General features: G+C 31.6%; 1 protein-coding gene across 1 annotated transcript in view; it reads right to left on the bottom strand.

Annotated features, from left to right (window-relative positions):
- The window catches only part of LOC143057777 (uncharacterized), a 52,550-nt gene that overhangs the window by 18,288 nt on the left and 14,406 nt on the right, over positions 1-19,856 (bottom strand). Inside the window, exons 13-27 of the mRNA XM_076231170.1 lie at positions 19,141-19,357; positions 18,434-18,576; positions 16,727-17,219; positions 16,156-16,370; positions 15,523-15,709; positions 13,041-13,214; positions 11,145-11,561; positions 10,402-10,552; positions 9,379-9,515; positions 8,808-8,896; positions 5,847-6,015; positions 3,690-3,807; positions 2,828-3,035; positions 2,136-2,327; positions 959-1,169 (exon numbers count right to left, since the gene is read on the bottom strand). Coding sequence (XP_076087285.1) covers positions 959-1,169; positions 2,136-2,327; positions 2,828-3,035; positions 3,690-3,807; positions 5,847-6,015; positions 8,808-8,896; positions 9,379-9,515; positions 10,402-10,552; positions 11,145-11,561; positions 13,041-13,214; positions 15,523-15,709; positions 16,156-16,370; positions 16,727-17,219; positions 18,434-18,576; positions 19,141-19,357 — 3,121 coding nt within the window. The remainder of the gene's footprint in view (positions 1-958; positions 1,170-2,135; positions 2,328-2,827; positions 3,036-3,689; positions 3,808-5,846; positions 6,016-8,807; positions 8,897-9,378; positions 9,516-10,401; positions 10,553-11,144; positions 11,562-13,040; positions 13,215-15,522; positions 15,710-16,155; positions 16,371-16,726; positions 17,220-18,433; positions 18,577-19,140; positions 19,358-19,856) is intronic.

Consider the following 19,856-nt stretch of genomic DNA (forward strand, 5'->3'; position numbering starts at 1 on the left):
ACCAATTTATTTTAATGGATACATAATTAATTTCCAGTTTTGTCCTTTTTAGCATTTTTTGCCATTCCAAAATTTTATTGATGAAGAGAAATGAAGAAAAATCCAAGTTTTACAAATTTGCGATGATTTTTATAAACGCTTTGATTTTCTACTTGCAAAGGTCGTGAAAAATAAATCGCTGGCAAAAATAAGTTGGTGTACAGTTCTTCCAACCCTATTATTTTTATGAATTATTCAGAAAAATTGCTAAATAATTTAGGGTAGTTCCTGAAAAATCTCTACAATGTTGGAAAAGGTTTTCTGAATGTTTTTCAAAGAAATTTTCCGAATGATTTGGAGAAATTTTCCGAATGAATTGGAAAAATTTTCCAAATGATTTGGAGAATACTTCTGAATGATTCAGAGATATTTTCGGAGAAGTTTTCACAATGATTTTTGGAGAATATTTCCGAATGATTTGGAAAAATTTTCCGAATGATTTGGAGAATTCTTCTGAATGATTTAGAGAATATTTCCGAATGATTTGGAGAATACTTCCGAATGTCAGATTCGGAGAAATTATCCGAATGTTACAGTGAATTACCAAACTATAAATAATTTTCCAACCTCACTTCAGAGTATTTGGACAACTCTGACCTTTTTTCTGAGGTCAGTTTGGAGTTGTCTCATTATTCACGAATAGAATGCGGAATTTTAAATAAATCTCCAAACAAAAGTTTGGAATTCCAAATAAATGCCGAGAACAGCTTGGATTTAAAAACAAATTCTCTCATTTTGCATGAAAATATTTTTTAGGAGCTTGGAAAAGTCCAAATACTCCGAACTTAAATTTCCGAACTAACGTTTGGAATTTCCTGCTAGAGGAGGATTTGAAACACTAGATGTCAAGTCACAGTCACTATTGAAAATCTAAGCTAATTCAATATATAGCTAATATTGAGTTATTTATTTAACTTACATTGGCAAGATCCATCATTCTGACAAGGAAGTTTCATTAGGACAAACTGTATTGTCACAACAGCTGATGAAGAATTCATAGGATCTGAGACAAACAATTTAGCTACATCATATCCAGACACATTCATGGCTTGTTTGTAGGTCAATGTGGTATATATCCATGACATGCTATCTTTAGTATGTGGTAAAATAACACAGGAATCAGTAGTTACCTTGATATAAAAAAATGAATATAATCAGTTAACTCAAAAGGATACACAAAATTATGTTTTTATTTTTTCAAACTTTCACTGTTTAATATCATCTCCGGAAAATACCTAATTGGTTTCTTGATTTGTGCGTGTTCTCATCCTATAATTATGCATGACATATTTGCTACTGGACATCAAAACAAGCAAGAATCATTAGTGAGATTTAAGCATATAACAGGCTATTATTTGAACTTGGAATTATTTTTAATTATGGAATTTACATAATTTCTTGTGCAAGAAATGTTTAATAAATTACATGTTTATTTGGTATTATAATGTTTTAAACGGTTAATGACACTTTCCATGCAATGTATTTTGTATAGATAGTGTTGTGCGCGGCACAGTACATTCTATTGAAAATGTACTATCTTCTTTGTAATAGAAAGTATTGTGCGCAGCACAGAACATTAAAGTACAGAATAAACATGAATTTTATTAAAAATTTAAAAAGCAAAAGAAATTATGCAAATTCCATAAAATAATTCCAGTTTGAATAATAGCCTGTTATATATACTCTATCAAAATTATGGTCCCTCATTTAATTTTTTTCTGAAAATTGAACACATCAAGGGGCCTCAGTGCACTTGGCTGTGTGGTCAAAATAATCCATCTACTGTATTATTAGCCTGTCAAGACTAAGGTTGTGAGTTTGATCCCCACACATGGCAATTGACCCCAATCTGAATTGCCTTGGATTATCAGATTTCCTGCCCAAGGTAGACAGATCTCTCCAGTTTCCTCACTAATAAAAACTTGCACACACAATGTACAACAATTGTGACTTCAATGAAATTCATTTTTGTTGTACTTATTATTCATGTTTCAAAAATTGTTCTTAGTTACAGAACTTTAACATTCAGATAGACATATGTTAAAAGCAAAAGTTTCTATATCCAAGCCACTTTCATATAGCTTTAAAATTCTTACATTTACTGTTGTCTCACAATAATTTATATCTGGAATTGTTGTTTTATCATCCAAGAAAAGAACTGTACCATAACTTGGTTCAAATACTTCTATATGTAGATTGTTTTGTTCAACATCGAATGCTCCTATTTCTGCAGTGAAATCCTGTGTCCATTTCCCTTTGTTAAATGTGTTTCTCTGTTCTAAGTAAACCTAAAATAAACATTAATCCTTAATTTTTCCATTTTAGAACAAAGAGTTGCAAAGGATTTTGGTCAAAGTAGAAATGTAAACCTTACTTGATATCAAACATTATTTGTAATTGTGGTACATGCTGTGTGGAATAAAGAGAAGAATAACAACACTGCGTGGGCCTTAGTTTAAAGTGTGCAAATGGTGGATACATTAACGCTAATTTTGAAGTCAATTTGTTTACCTGTTGAAGATCTTTTTTCTTCTCTCCTTCCTTTAGTCATGTTGGCTAAATATCTTTTATCTTAAAGACCTTTTTTTCATATCTCTCAATTATATATTAACAGTACTATATGACTTTTGGTCTAAAACAATCATTTTAATCCTTATCATCAAATGAAAAAGTCTGAACAATCAATTGTTAAGTCACTTTCAGTCGTTCATTATGTCGATTTTCAATAAAATACTATAAATTGATTATCAAACAGAACACTTTGAAATTATATGTATTTTTTTCTTACCAAGACTGGTTCTGTTGGATCAGAAGATAAAATATATTGACCATGTTGTGCTAAGAATATTTCTGGTGGGTCATTAAAATCTATGATGGTAATAACAAGTGTTGTTTCACTGCTGGCTGGAGGTATATCATCATTTGTCTGTACTTCTTGAAGGATGATTGATAATGTCTCAACACCTGAACAGTCAGTGCATGGTGTATACAGCAGTCTACAAAATCAAAGTTAATAGCCAATAGCAAGTAAAGACTTTACTTAAACCTGGCATTCTCTGAAGCAATTATTTCATTATTAAAACTGCTTCTTCTTGTCAAAATTTCACACAATTTTGCCTTTCATCGATATAGATATAAAATGAAACAGAAATGAGAAAAAATACATTTTCAAACACATTTTCATGTAAGCAAGGTTCTAAATTAACTTAGTGGATTGATTGCAAGTATTTAAGAACTGACATTTTAGCTTAATGACAACAAAAGGCATAAAATCAAAAGTCGAAAACTTTATTGAAGTTTGATGCAGGGGTGGATCCAGCCATTTTTCAAAGGGAGTGGGGGTGTTCCCAACTCAGGATAAAGGGGGTTGTGTGTTTTCAACCATATGTCCCCATTCAAATGCATTGATCATCCAATAAAATGAGGGATTCCAATCCCCAGAACCCCCCTCTGGAACCGACACTGTGATGTGTATAATTTCATTATACATGACCTCTAAAGAATTGGAAAAAAGCTTTTGAATAGACAAAATGTACTGGGATGGAGCCAAGGCTACTCCAAAAATATATATTAAGATATTCAAAATGGCTGGGACAAATGACAATAAAAGCCTTGCCTATAAAATTGAGATCTTAATTAATATTACTTACAGTCCATCCTCTAGCGGTAGTGGTTCAATACTACTAAGATTGTATGTCTGATTTACCAGACTGAATTTGATTACATCACCTTCTTCATCGAATGCCTCCAACTGGTATTGTAATGTACCTTAGAAATAACATATAAAAATATACTTATAATACACTTATCATTTCAAAGCTTTTACCACAAAATAAATTAATGCAGTAATATGAATAAGACTTTTTGAAAACAGAAAAAATATATTTATTCACAGGGAAATATTCCTTTTCCTTCTATAAAGAATTTTATTTAAGGAATGACTGTAATATTTTTTCTGTTTATGAAGAAATAACATAAACAAAAGTGCACACGCTGAAATGTCTCGCCTTCTATACTAATCACTGATATTATGTTGATAGTCCTAAGTATAAAGCTAAGCTTTATTACAATACAACTGTCACATAAACTTAACATTAACCAAGATAACTAAACAAAGACCAATGAACCTTGAAAATGAGGTCAAGGTCAGATGAACCATGCCAGGCAGACATGTACAACTAACAATGCTTCTATACAACATATATAGTTGACCCATTACTTATAGTTTAAGAAAAATAGCCCAAAACACAAAAACTTAACACTGTGCAATGGAATCCCTCATTTTATTGGATGCACTGTGAAAATGAGGTCAAGGTCAAATAAAACCTGGGCGACTGACATAAAGATCATAAAATATTTCCATACACCAAATATAGTTGACCTATGGCATATAGTATTAGATAAAAAGACCAAAACTCAAAAACTTAACTTTGACCACTGAACCATGAAAATGAGGTCAAGGTCACATGACATCTGCCCGCTAGACATGTACACCTTACAATCATTCCATACAACAAATATAGTAGACCTATTGCATATAGTATGAGAAAAACAGACCAAAACACAAAAATTTAACTATAACCACTGAACCATGAAAATGAGGTCAAGGTCAGATGACACCTGCCAGTTGGACATGTACACCTTACAGTCCTTCCATACACCGAATATACTAGCCCTATTGCTTATAGTATCTGAGATATGGACTTGACCACCAAAACTTAACCTTGTTCACTGATCCATGAAATGAGGTCGAGGTCAAGTGAAAACTGTCTGACAGACATAAGGACCTTGCAAGGTACGCACACATCAAATATAGTTATCCTATTACTTATAATAAGAGAGAATTCAACATTACAAAAAATTTGAACTTTTTTTCCAAGTGGTCACTGAACCATGAAAATGAGGTCAAGGACATAGGACATGTGACTGACGGAAACTTCGTAACATGAAGCATCTATATACAAAGTATGAAGCATCCAGGTCTTCCACCTTCTAAAATATAAAGCTTTTAAGAAGTGAGCTAACGCCGCCACCGCCGCCGTAGCCGCCGCCACCGGATCACTATCCCTTTGTCGAGCTTTCTGCAACAAAAGTTGCAGGCTCGACAAAAATGTGGTGCACACTGAATAACGCGCTTAGCGGGTTATTTAACAGAGTGCACCACATTTTTTATGTTAACATTTCGAACAGACAGAAAAAATATTACAGTCATTTCTTATAATTTAATTCTAAATTCCATTTTAAACCGTAGGAAACCATGAAAAAACGTTGATGACGTCACGGTCACATGACTAAATTATGTCTATGGGCTAGTAACAAAATAACGTCAGCCAATCAGAAGACGCGTTACATCCAAAATTAAATTATTTATAAATAGTGTTATTATACCTCAGTATGTTTTTTCTATATAAAAATATAATGACATAGTTGTGCTATTTTATTCCACAGACTATTTGCCAGTCAATAGTTTCAAAGACTATTACCCCGGTTAATAGTTTTATAATCATCTTTCCCGTACTTTTTCATGCTTATTTGTCATTGGACAATAATGATGGCATTCACTATTTTGCTTGGATTTGTGTGCTTGGAAACGTCAAACTTTAATATTGTAAACAGTATAATCTGTGTGTGTCAATTGTAATTTCACTTACAAGAAGCAATTTTAAAAGGGGAATAAAATCTTCATGCACATTTTTCAAAGATCTAAAATATAGTACATTATTTACAATATGGGTTTGGTCGTTGTATTCTAAAACTGTATTTGCTAAAATTTATCATATACACGGAAAGGGATCAATCTTAAATACCTTCATCTTCTTCCATGGTAATAAATCTGTCACTGGTCAGCATTGGTGGAGAATTATACACTTTGTTTGATACAATAAACACAGCAAATTGTGTCTCTTCTGAGAAATAGGACATATTTCCTTCACTTATGTTGTTGTTGATAACGTCATCTGTCCATGTTTTGCAAACCTTTAAAATATATTGCAAGTATCAATTGCTATAGTTTTTTGATAGACTGTTTTTAGGTAAAAAACAACAATTGGATTAGATTAGCTTTCATCTTTCATGTATGCAATCACAGTAATAGGCAGCAAAAAAATACAGCCTATCATTTTAAGATATTTACAAAATATTCAAAACTCATGTTTAACCTGCCACATTCTGTATGTATGTGCCTGTCCCAAGTCAGGAGCCTGTTATTCAGTGGTTGGTGTTTGTTAATGTGTTGTATATTTTTTTATGCTCCACCTACGATAGTAGAGGGGCATTATGTTTTCTGGTCTGTGCGTCCGTTTGTCTGTCTGTCCGTTCGTTCGTTCGTCCGTCTGTCCCGCTTCAGGTTAAAGTTTTTGGTCGAGGTAGTTTTTGATGAAGTTGAAGTCCAATCGACTTCAAACTTAGTATACATGTTCCCTATGATATGATCTTTTAAATTTTAATGCCAAATTAGAGGGTTTATCCCAATTTCACGGTCCACTGAACATAGAAAATGATAGTGCGAGTGGGGCATTCGTGTACTGGGGACACATTCTTGTTTGTTCAATTTTTGTACATAAATTAGGTCTTGAGTTTTTTTGGTTTTAATTGTTTTACATTTGTCATTTCAGGGCCTGTTATAGCTGACTATGCCGTATGAGCTTTGCTTATTGTTGTAGGACATAGGATGACCCATAGTTGTTGATTTCTGTGTCATTTGGTCTCTTGTGAAGAGTTGTCTCATTGGCAATAATACCACATCTTATTTTTTCTTTTTATATCAGTTGGTAAAATAAAGAATTAAAGTAATGTAAACAATTAGTAACTAGCCTGCAGATATTAAATTAATTTTAACAGTCTAACTTAATATTACAAAGTTCTAGATCAAACATCAAATCATCCTTAAGATTGAAGTTGAGTAATACGTACAGAAAGTTTTTTGGACATGGATTTGATTTGATTTTTGATGTTTTAACATCATTTTTAAGCACCACTTTTGGGCTATTATGTGGGGGCCAGTTTTTATTGGTGGAGGAAGCTGAAGAGCCCAGAGAAAACCAACGAACTTCGATAGGAAAACTAACAATCCTTGTCAATTACGATTGAAGTCGAAAGCACCTGCACAAGCGAGGTTCAAACATACAACCTCAGTGTTGACTGGGTAGTGATCACAATTGTAAGTACTTGCACCATTCGGCCTCTGAGGTCCCTTTTTGACATTGGTAGAAGGATGGTCAAAAGTGTTGCAGTGTGAAAGGGTGGCAGAGACTTGTAGATGTATTATAACAATCAATCAAGTCACATTTGTGTTACTTAACTATTCAATATCATGTATTAAAGTCTCAGAACAATTTTTTTTTTTCCTTGAATGTTCTTCACATTTTTTTACTTACAAATAATGGCAGTCTGGTTAAGTTTGATAGGGGTTATATCAAGATAGGAAATTATCCGAGGGGTTAACAGATATATCATTTACTAAAATGTTTTAACTTAATGTGAAGGCCTTAAAGTAACTTATAGTTAAACTTACTGTCATTTGGTTTATGGTAGAAATCGTCTCATTGGCAATCGTATCTTTAGAAATATTCTGCTTATTAAGGTTGCATTCATGCTTGTTGGCCAATGGATAATCAAGATCAATATTTTCAATATTTCAAAAGCATCCATCATCAAAATTTGGAGGCTTTTGGCCTGCATTTTATCCCTATGTTGTATGTATGGCAATAGCAGCAACATTTGTTGGTGGATTAAATCACTGGATAAAACTATTAACCTAGATATACCCATGGAAAATTCAGGTAAACTTTCATGCTTAATGCAATTGGAAAAGTAGGAGAGTTTTGAAAAAAAAGGATAACACCAACAGATGGATGGATGCCAAATGATTGCAAAAGAGGAGGTGAGGAGATGCAAAAGTAACAAAATTCTGTCAACTTAATCAGGAGCAGTTGCAGATACAAAATTGACACAGAAATAGGAATGAACAGAAAAATCAACAGAAAAATCAACAGAAGATCAAAACCAACAAACTCACAATCAGCTTAAGGGGGTAAATTAATTATGGTTTTAAAACTTTTGCTGGCATAGCATGTATAATCATAACAAGAGCTGTCAAAATGACAGTAAACCGGATTCTTTAACATTTATTTGTGTTCTGGCATTTATCAATATTACAAGGACCAAAACTCCTAATAGGAAATTTTAAAAGGTTTGGTTAAAACGGTTCATGAGTAAATGCACGGACACAACATTTTTTAAACTTTCAAGAACCGTAACTCCTGAACGGTAAAAGTCAAAATCGTCATTATTGAACTTGACCTCCATTTTGTTGTCAGTAACAACATATTAAAATTTTAAAAGGTTTGGTTGACTGGTTCATGAGTAAATGCACGGACACGACATTTTTTAAACTTTCAAGAACCGTAACTCCTGAACGGTAAAAGTAAAAATCGTCATTATTGAACTTGACCTCCGTTATGTTGTCAGTAACAACATATTAAAATTTTAAAAGGTTTGGTTGAACGGTTCATGAGTAAATGCACGGACACAACATTTTTTAAACTTTCAAGAACCGTAACTCCTGAACGGTAAAAGTCAAAATCGTCATTTTGTTGTCAGTAACAACATATTAAAATTTTAAAAGGTTTGGTTGAACGCTTCATGAGTAAATGCACGGACAACATTTGGTTGACGCCCGCCCGCCCGGCCGCCTGGCCGCCCGCCGTACATCCCCAAATCAATAACCGACATTTTTGACACAAAAATCTGGTTAAAAATTATCATACCTCAACAGTCTTTGTTCCATCGTCATTATCAATCTCCAACATTGATGTTTCACCACATGTCATACTACTTAGCTGCCACTGCTGTACAGCTATACAGAGAGAAAAAAAAATATTTAACTATCACAAGATTTTTAAATCATGTTATTGAAAACTTAAAATTTTAATATTTTCTACAGTAATTACTTATCCATTGATATAATAGGAAGATAATAAATATATATAATTCACAGTAAAATTGGTTTTTGAGTAGTCCTTTGTGAAGTATTATGTCTTTTTTCAAGGTAGGTATTGTGATGTCTTTTTAGACCCAAGTTATTACTACACCAAGCTTTCAATCAATCATGACTGCATTTATTGTCATTCGTATCATGCCCCATTCATTACAAGTCTGAGAGTTCTTAAAAGTGCACATATATTGCAAATCATATCTGTCAATATGCTGACCAAATATGATGTCATTCGATCTGTATTGGTAGTTCTGAGGAAATTCTGATGAAATACTTATTTAACAAATAGATGGACAAATAAGGTGTTGAAATATTTATGAGAATTATAACATGAAGGGACATACCAGTATTCCAGTGTGCCAATACAGTTCTGTTGTCTTCATTCTCACCAACAGTATCTGGATATGTTATATTCATTGGTCCTGGCAAAGGTAGGTGACCAACTGGTATCACAGAAAATGTCATTAACATGGAATGTATTCTGTAAAATACCAAAGAAAAACAACACTTTTAAAAAGAGGATTTTTTTTAACTGATTCACATCTTTTGTCTACTTACCAATATGAGGGGAGATAACTAAGAAAATTAACTTTTACAAAATAATGTTGTTTTTTAACAATTTACCTATTTCTTTTTTTTTAAGCAAGACAATGTTTATATTAAAATAAATATAAATGGTTTCTATTACTTCATATAATTTGTTGTTTTTTCTTATAAATCATGATAAATTATTGTTGAAATATTGAATATTTTGTGGAAACTAAATATAACTAATTTAAAATTTTCTTGATTTTTTTAAAGATATGTAGTCTACAAATGCAATCATTTATAAAAGTCACAAAGGAAACATTCAAAAATTAAATTGATTGGTGAAGATACAAATAAATAAAAAATTAAATGCTTCACTAGTTGTGGCTGGGTAGGATGTACCATTAAAAAAGAAAGAAAAAATATTAATGTTATGAAAGACTGTTTTACACAATTACAGTTCCATAAATATCAATCATTAGATGTTTTAATAAACATACAATATAAGATCAATGTCAGATATATATAAACTTTTTTGTATGAGGCTGAGAAACTGGTGAAGGGCCAGTTTGTACCGAGCCCTTCAACAGTTTTGTGTCGAATACAAAAAAAGTTTATATTTTTATGATATTGACCCAAAATTGTTTTTATACTGAAACCTAAATAATTACATTAATAGCTATATAAATTGTAACATAAATTTAAACCTTATGTTCATCCCTTAATAAACCCCTGATTGCGGCAAAAGCGCTCCATGATGAAATTGACATATCAGCTGTGTTACTATATTTAGGAAATAAGCCCAACTAGATGCAGTAACCCATTTAAAATCACAGTACCTCTTGTACAATAATCTTTCCACCATATCAAGAGTAGTTACTGGGTTAACTATATATGGCTGAAAATCAGTTGAAGAGTCAGATCTGTATTCTGTTGTTAGATCTTCTTCAGATATTGGCTGAAGTACAATTGTCTGTCCTGGTATCAATCCTATATTGATATAAAAGTTCTTACAAATATCATATCAGAGAATAAAGACAGTGAAAACTGCTTGTATGAAATGAAATTAAAACACTTTGAGACCACTACACAGTGTGACCTCGTGTGTTGTTAAGGTGAGTTGGAATAAAAGAACCTATACTGACCAAGCTAAGATTATAAGACATATCTTTTTTTCCAATTTGCTTTAAACATGTTAAATATGATTCCGTTTTATGATGATTTTTGAAACCATGCAACTTCAATAGTAGTTTTTCTCTTATAAAATTTGACCATTTATCCAAGAAATGTTCCAATCCAAAGACAAATTTTAAGTATGTGATTTGGCTAATCCTGAAACCACTTTTCTGAACAAACTTAATTCTATTTCTAGTTACTTTGACTATATCATCTAAGACAAAATGACCTGAACATTAACACTGGTCACTATAATTATAATACACAAATAATGAAATAGTAATTTTGGATACAGAATATTTTAATTTGTACTTCAAATGTTTTTGATTCAATTTTGATTATAAATGTATTCGTTCTAGATTTATTTAAAATTTATTTTATTCAACTTTACTGGACAAAATGTTACCTTCCGGAGTTGTTAAAACAATTGTTTCTACACTTCTTTTTCTCCTTGTAGATCCTGTAGCAATATTGTCTACAATTTCAATAGATTCTCCATGTTCTGATCTTTTTAATATTGATTTTGTATTAGTTATTAGTACACTTCCGATTGATTTGTTTGTACAGAGTTCTGCTTCATTACAAACTCTCATAGTCAGAAACAACGTCCTGCCAGGTTCCATATGGAATACACTTGTTGTGTTCTGTGTTTGGTCCTCAGATTCATTCCAAAATCTGTTCTGCAGTTCTGACAGAGGCCTTAATCTTACATCGTCAATTAATAAATATCCATCTTTGATAGAAGCTGATCCAGATACATTATATCCCACCCAAACACAAGGCAAAATATCATCTTTATTTTTATCTGTCCCAATACACAGATCTGAAAAAAATATAATTAACTAGTATTTTAGCCTTTAACTTTTAAAATAATTCAAAAAATAAACAGCAAATTCAGAAATTTTTGCATACATCATTATTAATCATTAATGTAATTTTCCAAGAATGGACAAAAGAATGAGATAATTTATTGCTATTTCAAGAAACCCTGCGTACAAATACATTCATTATTTATCAGAACATGAGTGCTTAATATTCTATTAACCCTGAGTTGCCTTAATACAAACTTTGCATGAATTTCTGAATTTACAATACAGTAGTTGAGATTTGTGAACTCTACCAGACAAACATGTACACCTTGCAGTCATTCCTTACACTAATTAAAGTTATCCTATTGATTATAGTAAAGATCTGAAAAAACAGGTCATTAATCATTTGAACATTAGCTAATGATGAGATGAACCTTGCTGGACAGACAATCATTTCAAACATCAAATAAAGTTTACCTTATAATTGCTCGTACATATAGTATCTGAGATACTGACTTAACCTTGATCTCTGATCCATGAAATGAGGTAGAGGTAAGATGGAGCCTGTTTGACAGACATGTAGACCTTGCAAGGATCTTATATACCAAATTAAGCTATCCTTTTCATCATAATAAGTAAAGTTCACATGACAAAAAAAAAGCTTTTAAGCAGTCAAATAACCATTAGATAGGGGTCAAGGACAATAGATATACAACAAATGGTAAATTTGTAACAAAATCCTCCATAATGCATAAAAGGTAGAAAGCATTCTGGTCTTATATCCCCTAAAATAGGAAGCTTTATACCAATAGTTTAGATACAAAACTATTAATTTGCGGACACTTGGAACTTTCGAACGAACAAAATATTCAAATTTTCAAACATGTTCAAAATTTCATAAAAAGGTGAAACAGATTTCTTATGCCTTGATAGAGCGTTATCACTACTGACACGGAACGTCATCGTTGTCATCAACTCACAAGTCATCGTCACAGAATTATACGACTTTTCAAACTTTCTTTTTCCCTTTTTACTTTCTCTCCTCTTTGTTCACATATAAAAGCTAGTATTATATTGAATAAACTGTTTGTTTAATATGCATGTCCATTATATTATACTATTATTGTAACTATATATTGTATTATGGAGAAGACTTCATAAGCATGATTTACTTGTGTCTAATCCATTTTGCTTTAATTCAGCAAATAAAATATGTTTAAACTAATAGTTTATGCCCCTTGATTGTAATGCATATGTAAACATTCTATTACTTTGGTTGTAAGCAAGATAAAAGAACTGCCATTTGTTTACCTTTTCTGATCTTTATTTTTATTTATGTTCTTTTGTTCTTACTTCAATCTGACAATTTCTTTGAGAGATTTTGCAAAATAACACATATATATCTTTTCTTTAAAGGTTATGTATTCATATATTGAACAAAAAAATGTGTAGTTTGAATAAAAAGTCAATTCTAAGACATCATGTAAACTTACCATATTTGTTAATACTTTTATCTTCACTAACAGTAAAGGTAAATCCTATGCTATCAGGATCTGAACTCTCCATGGCATCTGAAGGTATCACGGGTTCATTAAATGGTTTAACTTCTCCTAGGACAGTATTGTTTAAATTATTTACTTCTGGTAGTTCTAACAAAGGAACAACACCTACAATGAATAAAACATACAACACCTACAATGAATAAAACATTCATGTAAGCATGTGATAAAAAACTAGAGGCTCTAAAGAGCCTGTATCGCTCACCTTGGTATATGTGCATACTGGATTCATGACAAAATTGAGTTTTGGTGACCATGAAGAGTTTGTAGATCTTACATTACTGAAAATTCTTGCTGCTAGCAATTATCTCTATCTATAATAAACTTGGCCCAGTAGATAAATTTATGAAAATTGTTAAAAATTGACTATAAAGGACAATAACTTCTTAATGGGTCAATTGACCATTTTGATCATGTTGACTTATTTGTAGGTCTTACTTTGCTGTACATTATTTCTGTTTACAGTTTATCTCTATCTATTAAAATATTGAAGATAATAACCAAAAGCTGCAAAATTTTCTTAAAATACCAAATCAGGGCTAGCAACCCAATAAAGGGTTGCCTGATTGGTCTGAAAATTTCAGGGCAGATAGATCTTCACCTAATGAACAATTTTATTTCACATCAGCTTTGCTCTAAATGCTTTAGTTTCAGAGATATAAAACAAAAACTGCATTTTACCCTATGTACTATTTTTAGCTATGTCAGACATCTTGGTTTGCGAGCCGGGTCATCCAACACATTTTTTTAACTGTATACCCTAATCCCTAATGATGATTGTGGACAAGTTTGGTTAAATTTGTCATTTTAGTTTCAGAGGAGAAGAGTTTTGTACTAGATTACAAAAATTAGTGAAAAAATGTTAAAAATTGACTATAAAGGGCAATAACTCCTTAATGGGTCGACTGACCATTTCGTTCATGTTGACTTATTTGTAGACTATACTTTGCTGAACATTATTGCTGTTTACAGTTTATCTCTATATATAATTATATACAAGAAAATAACCAAAATGGCAAAATTTCCTAAAAATTGCCAATTCAGTGGCAGAAACCAAACAATGGGTTGTTGGACTCGTCTGAAAATTTCAGGATAGATAAATCTTGAACTATTGCTCTTAATGCTTTGATTTTAAAGATATAAGCCAAAATATACACTTTACCCCTATGTTCTATTTTTAGCCATGGTGGCCATCTTGGTTGGTTGGCCGGCCTGGACACATTTTTTAAACTACATACCCCAATGATGATTGTGGCCATGTTTGATTTAATTTGGCCCAGTAGTTTCAGAGGAGAAGATTTTTGTAATAGTTTACGACGGATGACAGACAACAGACGCCAAGTGATGAGAAAAGCTCATTTGGCCCTTTCGGGCCAGGTGAGCTAAAAAGAGCTCAAGTTGCTCACCTGGTAAAAATATGCCATCTACATATCTATTTTGATCTGTACTGCAATCTGTAAATCTTATTTTGTTATATTTTTGTATCATTTATACAGTTTACAGTTCATACCTATATTTAAAATTTTCAATAGCTCATAAAAGGTAATTTACCAAAATGTAAGTAGATTTGTGATTTCTTTTCTTAGCATTTGAAACTCAAATAATGGCAATGCTAAATATAAGGTAAAAGTTTGAGTCAGCCTTTACCCGCCATTTATAAAAGTCAAATAAATTGGAAAGGAGTTCAATATCTTATCAATATTTATAGCCTTTTCCCCCTTAACTGATGCTCTTATGAATTATAGTATCAATTTTAAATTCTTGATTTTCTTAATTTTACCCAAGTACATCCTTAAGGGCAATAAATCTTCAAGGGAATCTGACAATTTGACCCTGTTGATTTTACTATATATGCTTTTAAGTTTCTCTCTATCTATTTGTTTTTGCCAAATGTAGGTAAACATCTTCATCCAGGTTAAATAACTTCTATTTATCTATTATTTTCTTTGCAGAAATAGCAAAATTAAGTAAAATGCATATATATCCAGGGCAATAACTCCTCTTACGGTTAATTGATGATTGAAACATGTCAATGTGTTTGTAGTTCTTATTCTAATTAACAAACATTTTATTGTGGATAATAATAGTTTCTTGTACAACAATGTGTCATAGTTAAATGGATAATAGAATATAAAACTTAAGGAGGATTGTTATGTTTTTACCGTCTATAAAGAAATAGCATAAAAAGTGTGGTGCACACTGAATAACCCCCACAGTGTGTCATTTTAAAGTGTGCACCAAAAAAGTGTGTTTATTTTAACACAAGTTAAATCAAGAGAAAACATTGATGACATCTCAGTCGCATGAAAAAATAATGTCTATGAGCTGAAAGAAAAAACACTGTCAGCCAATCAGAAGACATGTTACATCCAAAATTAAATTATTAAAAAAATAACCAGTAATCTGTTAAACATACCATATGTATCATTCCATTGAGTAGGTTTCCCACCTCCATTGACACAGATAATAGACACGTAATATGTATGGTTATGTTGGAGAATGCCTTCCAATGACGAATTAACGCCAGTTACATTCAGGCCCACTGATTGAAATTCTTGAAGTTCTTGTCCTCCAGGGGTTATACCAATGGCCCAAAAGTTCTCCTGCAAAGGTTGTTCATCAAGATCATGTTTAATTGAATATTTTATAGGTTTATGTCATGTTATATTTCTAGGTATACATATTTAAGATATACTTTAATGAAATTCAATGATAATTAATAGTTTGATATTATAAATTGTAAACTCATGCATTTATATAAATGTCTAAAATGTCTTTTTTTCCCAATGATTTGTGAAGGGTCTACTTGAAATCATTTCAACAAAGAATTTCCAGAAGAAATCAGACCAATTTGGAGAGAATAGAATAATACTTGCTTTGGACAAACAGGATTGAATTGTTAGCAAATTCAGTTTCCTTCAGAATAAATAACTTTAAAAAGTATTAGCACCTTTGTACATGAGGTCTTAACAATTTTCAATAATGTAAAATACAATGCTTTTTCAATAATAAAACATCAGATCTGAATTGGTCTAATTACAATAATTACCATTATCTGACTTTCTTCATCAGTACATCTCCAAAAAGCTTTAATGGTGCTGTTTGATGCTTGGTACTTGACTGGCTGAAACTCTCCTCGGGTTACATCAATATAAATTGGGGAAGTCAGCATAATGTCAAGGTCAAACACAGGACCTGTGATATCAATATAAAAACCTGAAGATGAGGCTACAGCACTATCTCCAGATCCAGTCACAGCCTTTCCTGCAATAATTCAGACTAAGGGTAAAAAACTTTAATACAGCACAAGTTATAATTTATCAAATTCTGGAAGTTGTTCTGTAATTACAATATTACACTTGGTAGAAAGGATTAAGGGGACTAAAACTAAAATAATGTCTCTTTTACCTTATATCTTTAAAAATCACTCCAATAAAGAAAGGTTCCAAAAAATCAAACACATTATATTGGTGAAAAAGATATTCCTGTACAAGCCGTCTGAAGTGAAAACTGATGTTCATTTGATAAAAAGATGAAAAAAAATATATTCAGAGAACCAATTTGGATAAGTAATTTCGACCTTTTCTACAATGAGGACTTAAAAATCTTTTATCATTTACCTGTTAGATAGTATATTACACTTTTATTATAGGAATGTCCTGTTTCATTCAAATCCATTACATATGGTGCAATATTTAAGTTTGTCAAAGTGAAACTGTAGTCCATAAGTTTATTATGATCACAATCCTGGTCACAGTTGTATTTTGAACATTCCCAAAGGCAAGGGATACATGGTTCTATAACTTCCCTAAAGGGTTCAATATCTGTTAACAGCTTGTCGCTCCCAATACCAACTTCATACTTTATTATTGGGTTACTTCCTCCTCTGAATGGATCACCATAGCGACAAAGTGCACCAGTTGGTGGTGGGAGTATCAGATTTTTGAAAACTGCCCTCGTAGAGAACATATTGAATACATCTGTAATCTCTGGTACAAAATTGTCACGATTGAAAACATGCAGAACCAGTTTTGTTGTTTCACTCAGATCAGGTATTCCACAAAGCTCAGTTAATTCTTCGTCATTTACATATACCACAAGACACAAAAAAATCTGAAATAAATAAGTTATGGGAAATTTTTGCTTTATATATTGCATAAAAAAAGGTGATAATTCCATCTCTAACATCTTTTATAAAAGATTTTTTTATGGGAAGGGGGCTGACTATAGGTTTGTTCTCTCTTTGTAAATTCTAGGTATTAAATCTTATAAGGTTAGGTATGATTATGTATCTCCTGCCATACAGCACCTTGGATGGTGTAAACTTACAAAAAACCGTGTATGGCATATGGTGAAATGGTAGAAGGTGTATGGTACTATGGTGTATGGTGTAAGGGGAATGGTGCAATGATGCATGAGGAATGGTGTGATTGTGTAAAGTGTACATAAAGTGTGGTTATCAAAGTTTAAAACAATGCAAATTAATAATAACCGAGTTTTAATTTTATACATAAATTTACAATATTTTGATCAAAATTAGTTTTTTTAAATAGATAAATAATGTTGTAAATGCACGCTTTCTTTGAAATTAAATTGCATTATGGCTAATTTCGGATGGTGAAGGTAGAATGTGTAAGGTGCGTGGCGCAAAGGTCTAACTTGTATGGTGTAACTGCACAGTGTGTATGGTGTAACTGCACAGTGTGTATGGTGTAACTGCACAGTGTGTACGGTGTAACTGCACAGTGTGTATGGTGTAATGGTGTATGGTGAAGTGTAATGGTGAATGGTGTTAGTGGGAAGTTTACACCATCCACGGACTGTAGGTGTATTCCTAGTTTTACAGTATGGGTTTTGCTTATTTCTAAATTTTTTTGGGTTAGCCATTGTTGCTTACATCCCACCATTTGGACACTGGTGGATAGTTTACTCATTATGAAGCCCCCATACCACACCTCCATTTTTAAATAGAACAGCCAATTTTCAAACTTAAATATCTAATGGAATAATTTCCTAAATATCTGTTGTATTTTGTAGGAAAAAAAAAACTTTAATTGATGCATTCTTGATTGAAAATATTACTAATAATCTTTCAGTGAAATTTTCTGCCTGTGCATGAGTTACGTAACTCTAATAAAAAATATTTTTGGAAACAAATAATACTCAAAATGATAAGTTAATTTGTAGAAAAATACTTGTGCATAGAATAATATTAATATATCACAAACTTGTACTAATTCCTTTTTTTTTAATTCTATTTTTATGTGATGTATATTCATTATGGTAAAATATTGCACTGCTTATGGAAAGTGATAAAATTTGCTTACGTCAACTGCACTATCCATCTCTTTTTTAAATACTATTTTGAAATTAAGAAATTCTCCTGTGATGTCGTAATTAACTGAGGTCTTCAAACTAGGGTACATATCATCCAGAAACCTACACCAAGTCACAATTTTTGAACTTTGACCTGGAAAATAGAAATACTAAGATACACATACATATATATACACCAAAACATACAGCTTGTATTTTTTCATTGCTCTCTCTCATTATGAAAGCCATTTTATATTACTTATAATCAATTGAGTTTCCTTCTAAAACTTGAATTCAAATCTAAAACTGCATACCTTTTTAAAATCCATTCTACTTTCTTTTTTTTCTTTCTTAAGGCCCCTTAATATTATTTTTTTTAAGAAAAATAATGCAAAGACTTAAATGGGGAAAGTGGTAATTAAGATTTTATAAAAAAAAAATCCTTAATTTTTGCTTATCATGTTTGTGGCACACCAGCTGGCTGTAATGGTTCCAAAAAGGCTACCTTCAGCATCCATATTGATTAGTTGATTAACATAAACGCATTATATTAATAAGTACCAGAAAACAAACTTTCTGTCAAATAGGATTTCAATCAATCAAGCAGGATTAATTTTCTTGCTCTATTTTTCAATTATAACTAAAGATAATTTATATATTGTATTTCTGAGAAAACAAACATCAATGCATCACCTAATTGTAAGAAAAAACAATTTACCAGCAAGAATCTGAATGCCACAGGACTTTTGCGCTATTGGTATACTCGTATCTATAGGTTCAGAAACAATACTGTCATCAGGATTATTGACTATTTTATATGGTGGTGCTATTGTTGGCTGTTCTGTTGTTTCTTCTGTTGTACTGGGTACGGAAGGTAGTGTGCTGTTTCCATATTTATCTGATAAATAACTCGAACAATTGCAGTAGTCACATTCCTAGAAAATGAACAGATTTTTTTCTCTGAAAATTTTATGTACAAGATAGTCATCGAATCATTTAAATCCCATTTCCAAAAACTTAAAATTCATTATTTTTAATACAACAGATTTTAAAATATCTTCAGCTATGTTTCAGAGACAATCAAAGTCCATAATTGGCCTGAAATAAAGTTAAAATTAAAAAGTGATTATTTATGCTGATCTTTAATTCCATTAAATCATTAAATACATTCATATGTCATGAGAAAAAATAAGAAGTTAAACTTCTTTTTCTAAGGGCCTAAATGGACCTGTAGCTAAATGTCTTTCTCATCTTATCTACTACTAAATATGAAAGTAAAATCTATAACTTTTAATATACGTCAGTGGACAAAAGTGATTTCCCACTCAAAAAATGTCCTATCATTTCAACTAAAAACAATATTTTTCAAAAAAATATTACATAGGGACTATTTGAAGGATTTTTATAAAATAGATATCTTACCATAAGATGCAG

The sequence above is a fragment of the Mytilus galloprovincialis genome, chromosome 13, assembly GCF_965363235.1.
Source record: "Mytilus galloprovincialis chromosome 13, xbMytGall1.hap1.1, whole genome shotgun sequence".
NCBI classification, from domain to species: domain Eukaryota; kingdom Metazoa; phylum Mollusca; class Bivalvia; order Mytilida; family Mytilidae; genus Mytilus; species Mytilus galloprovincialis.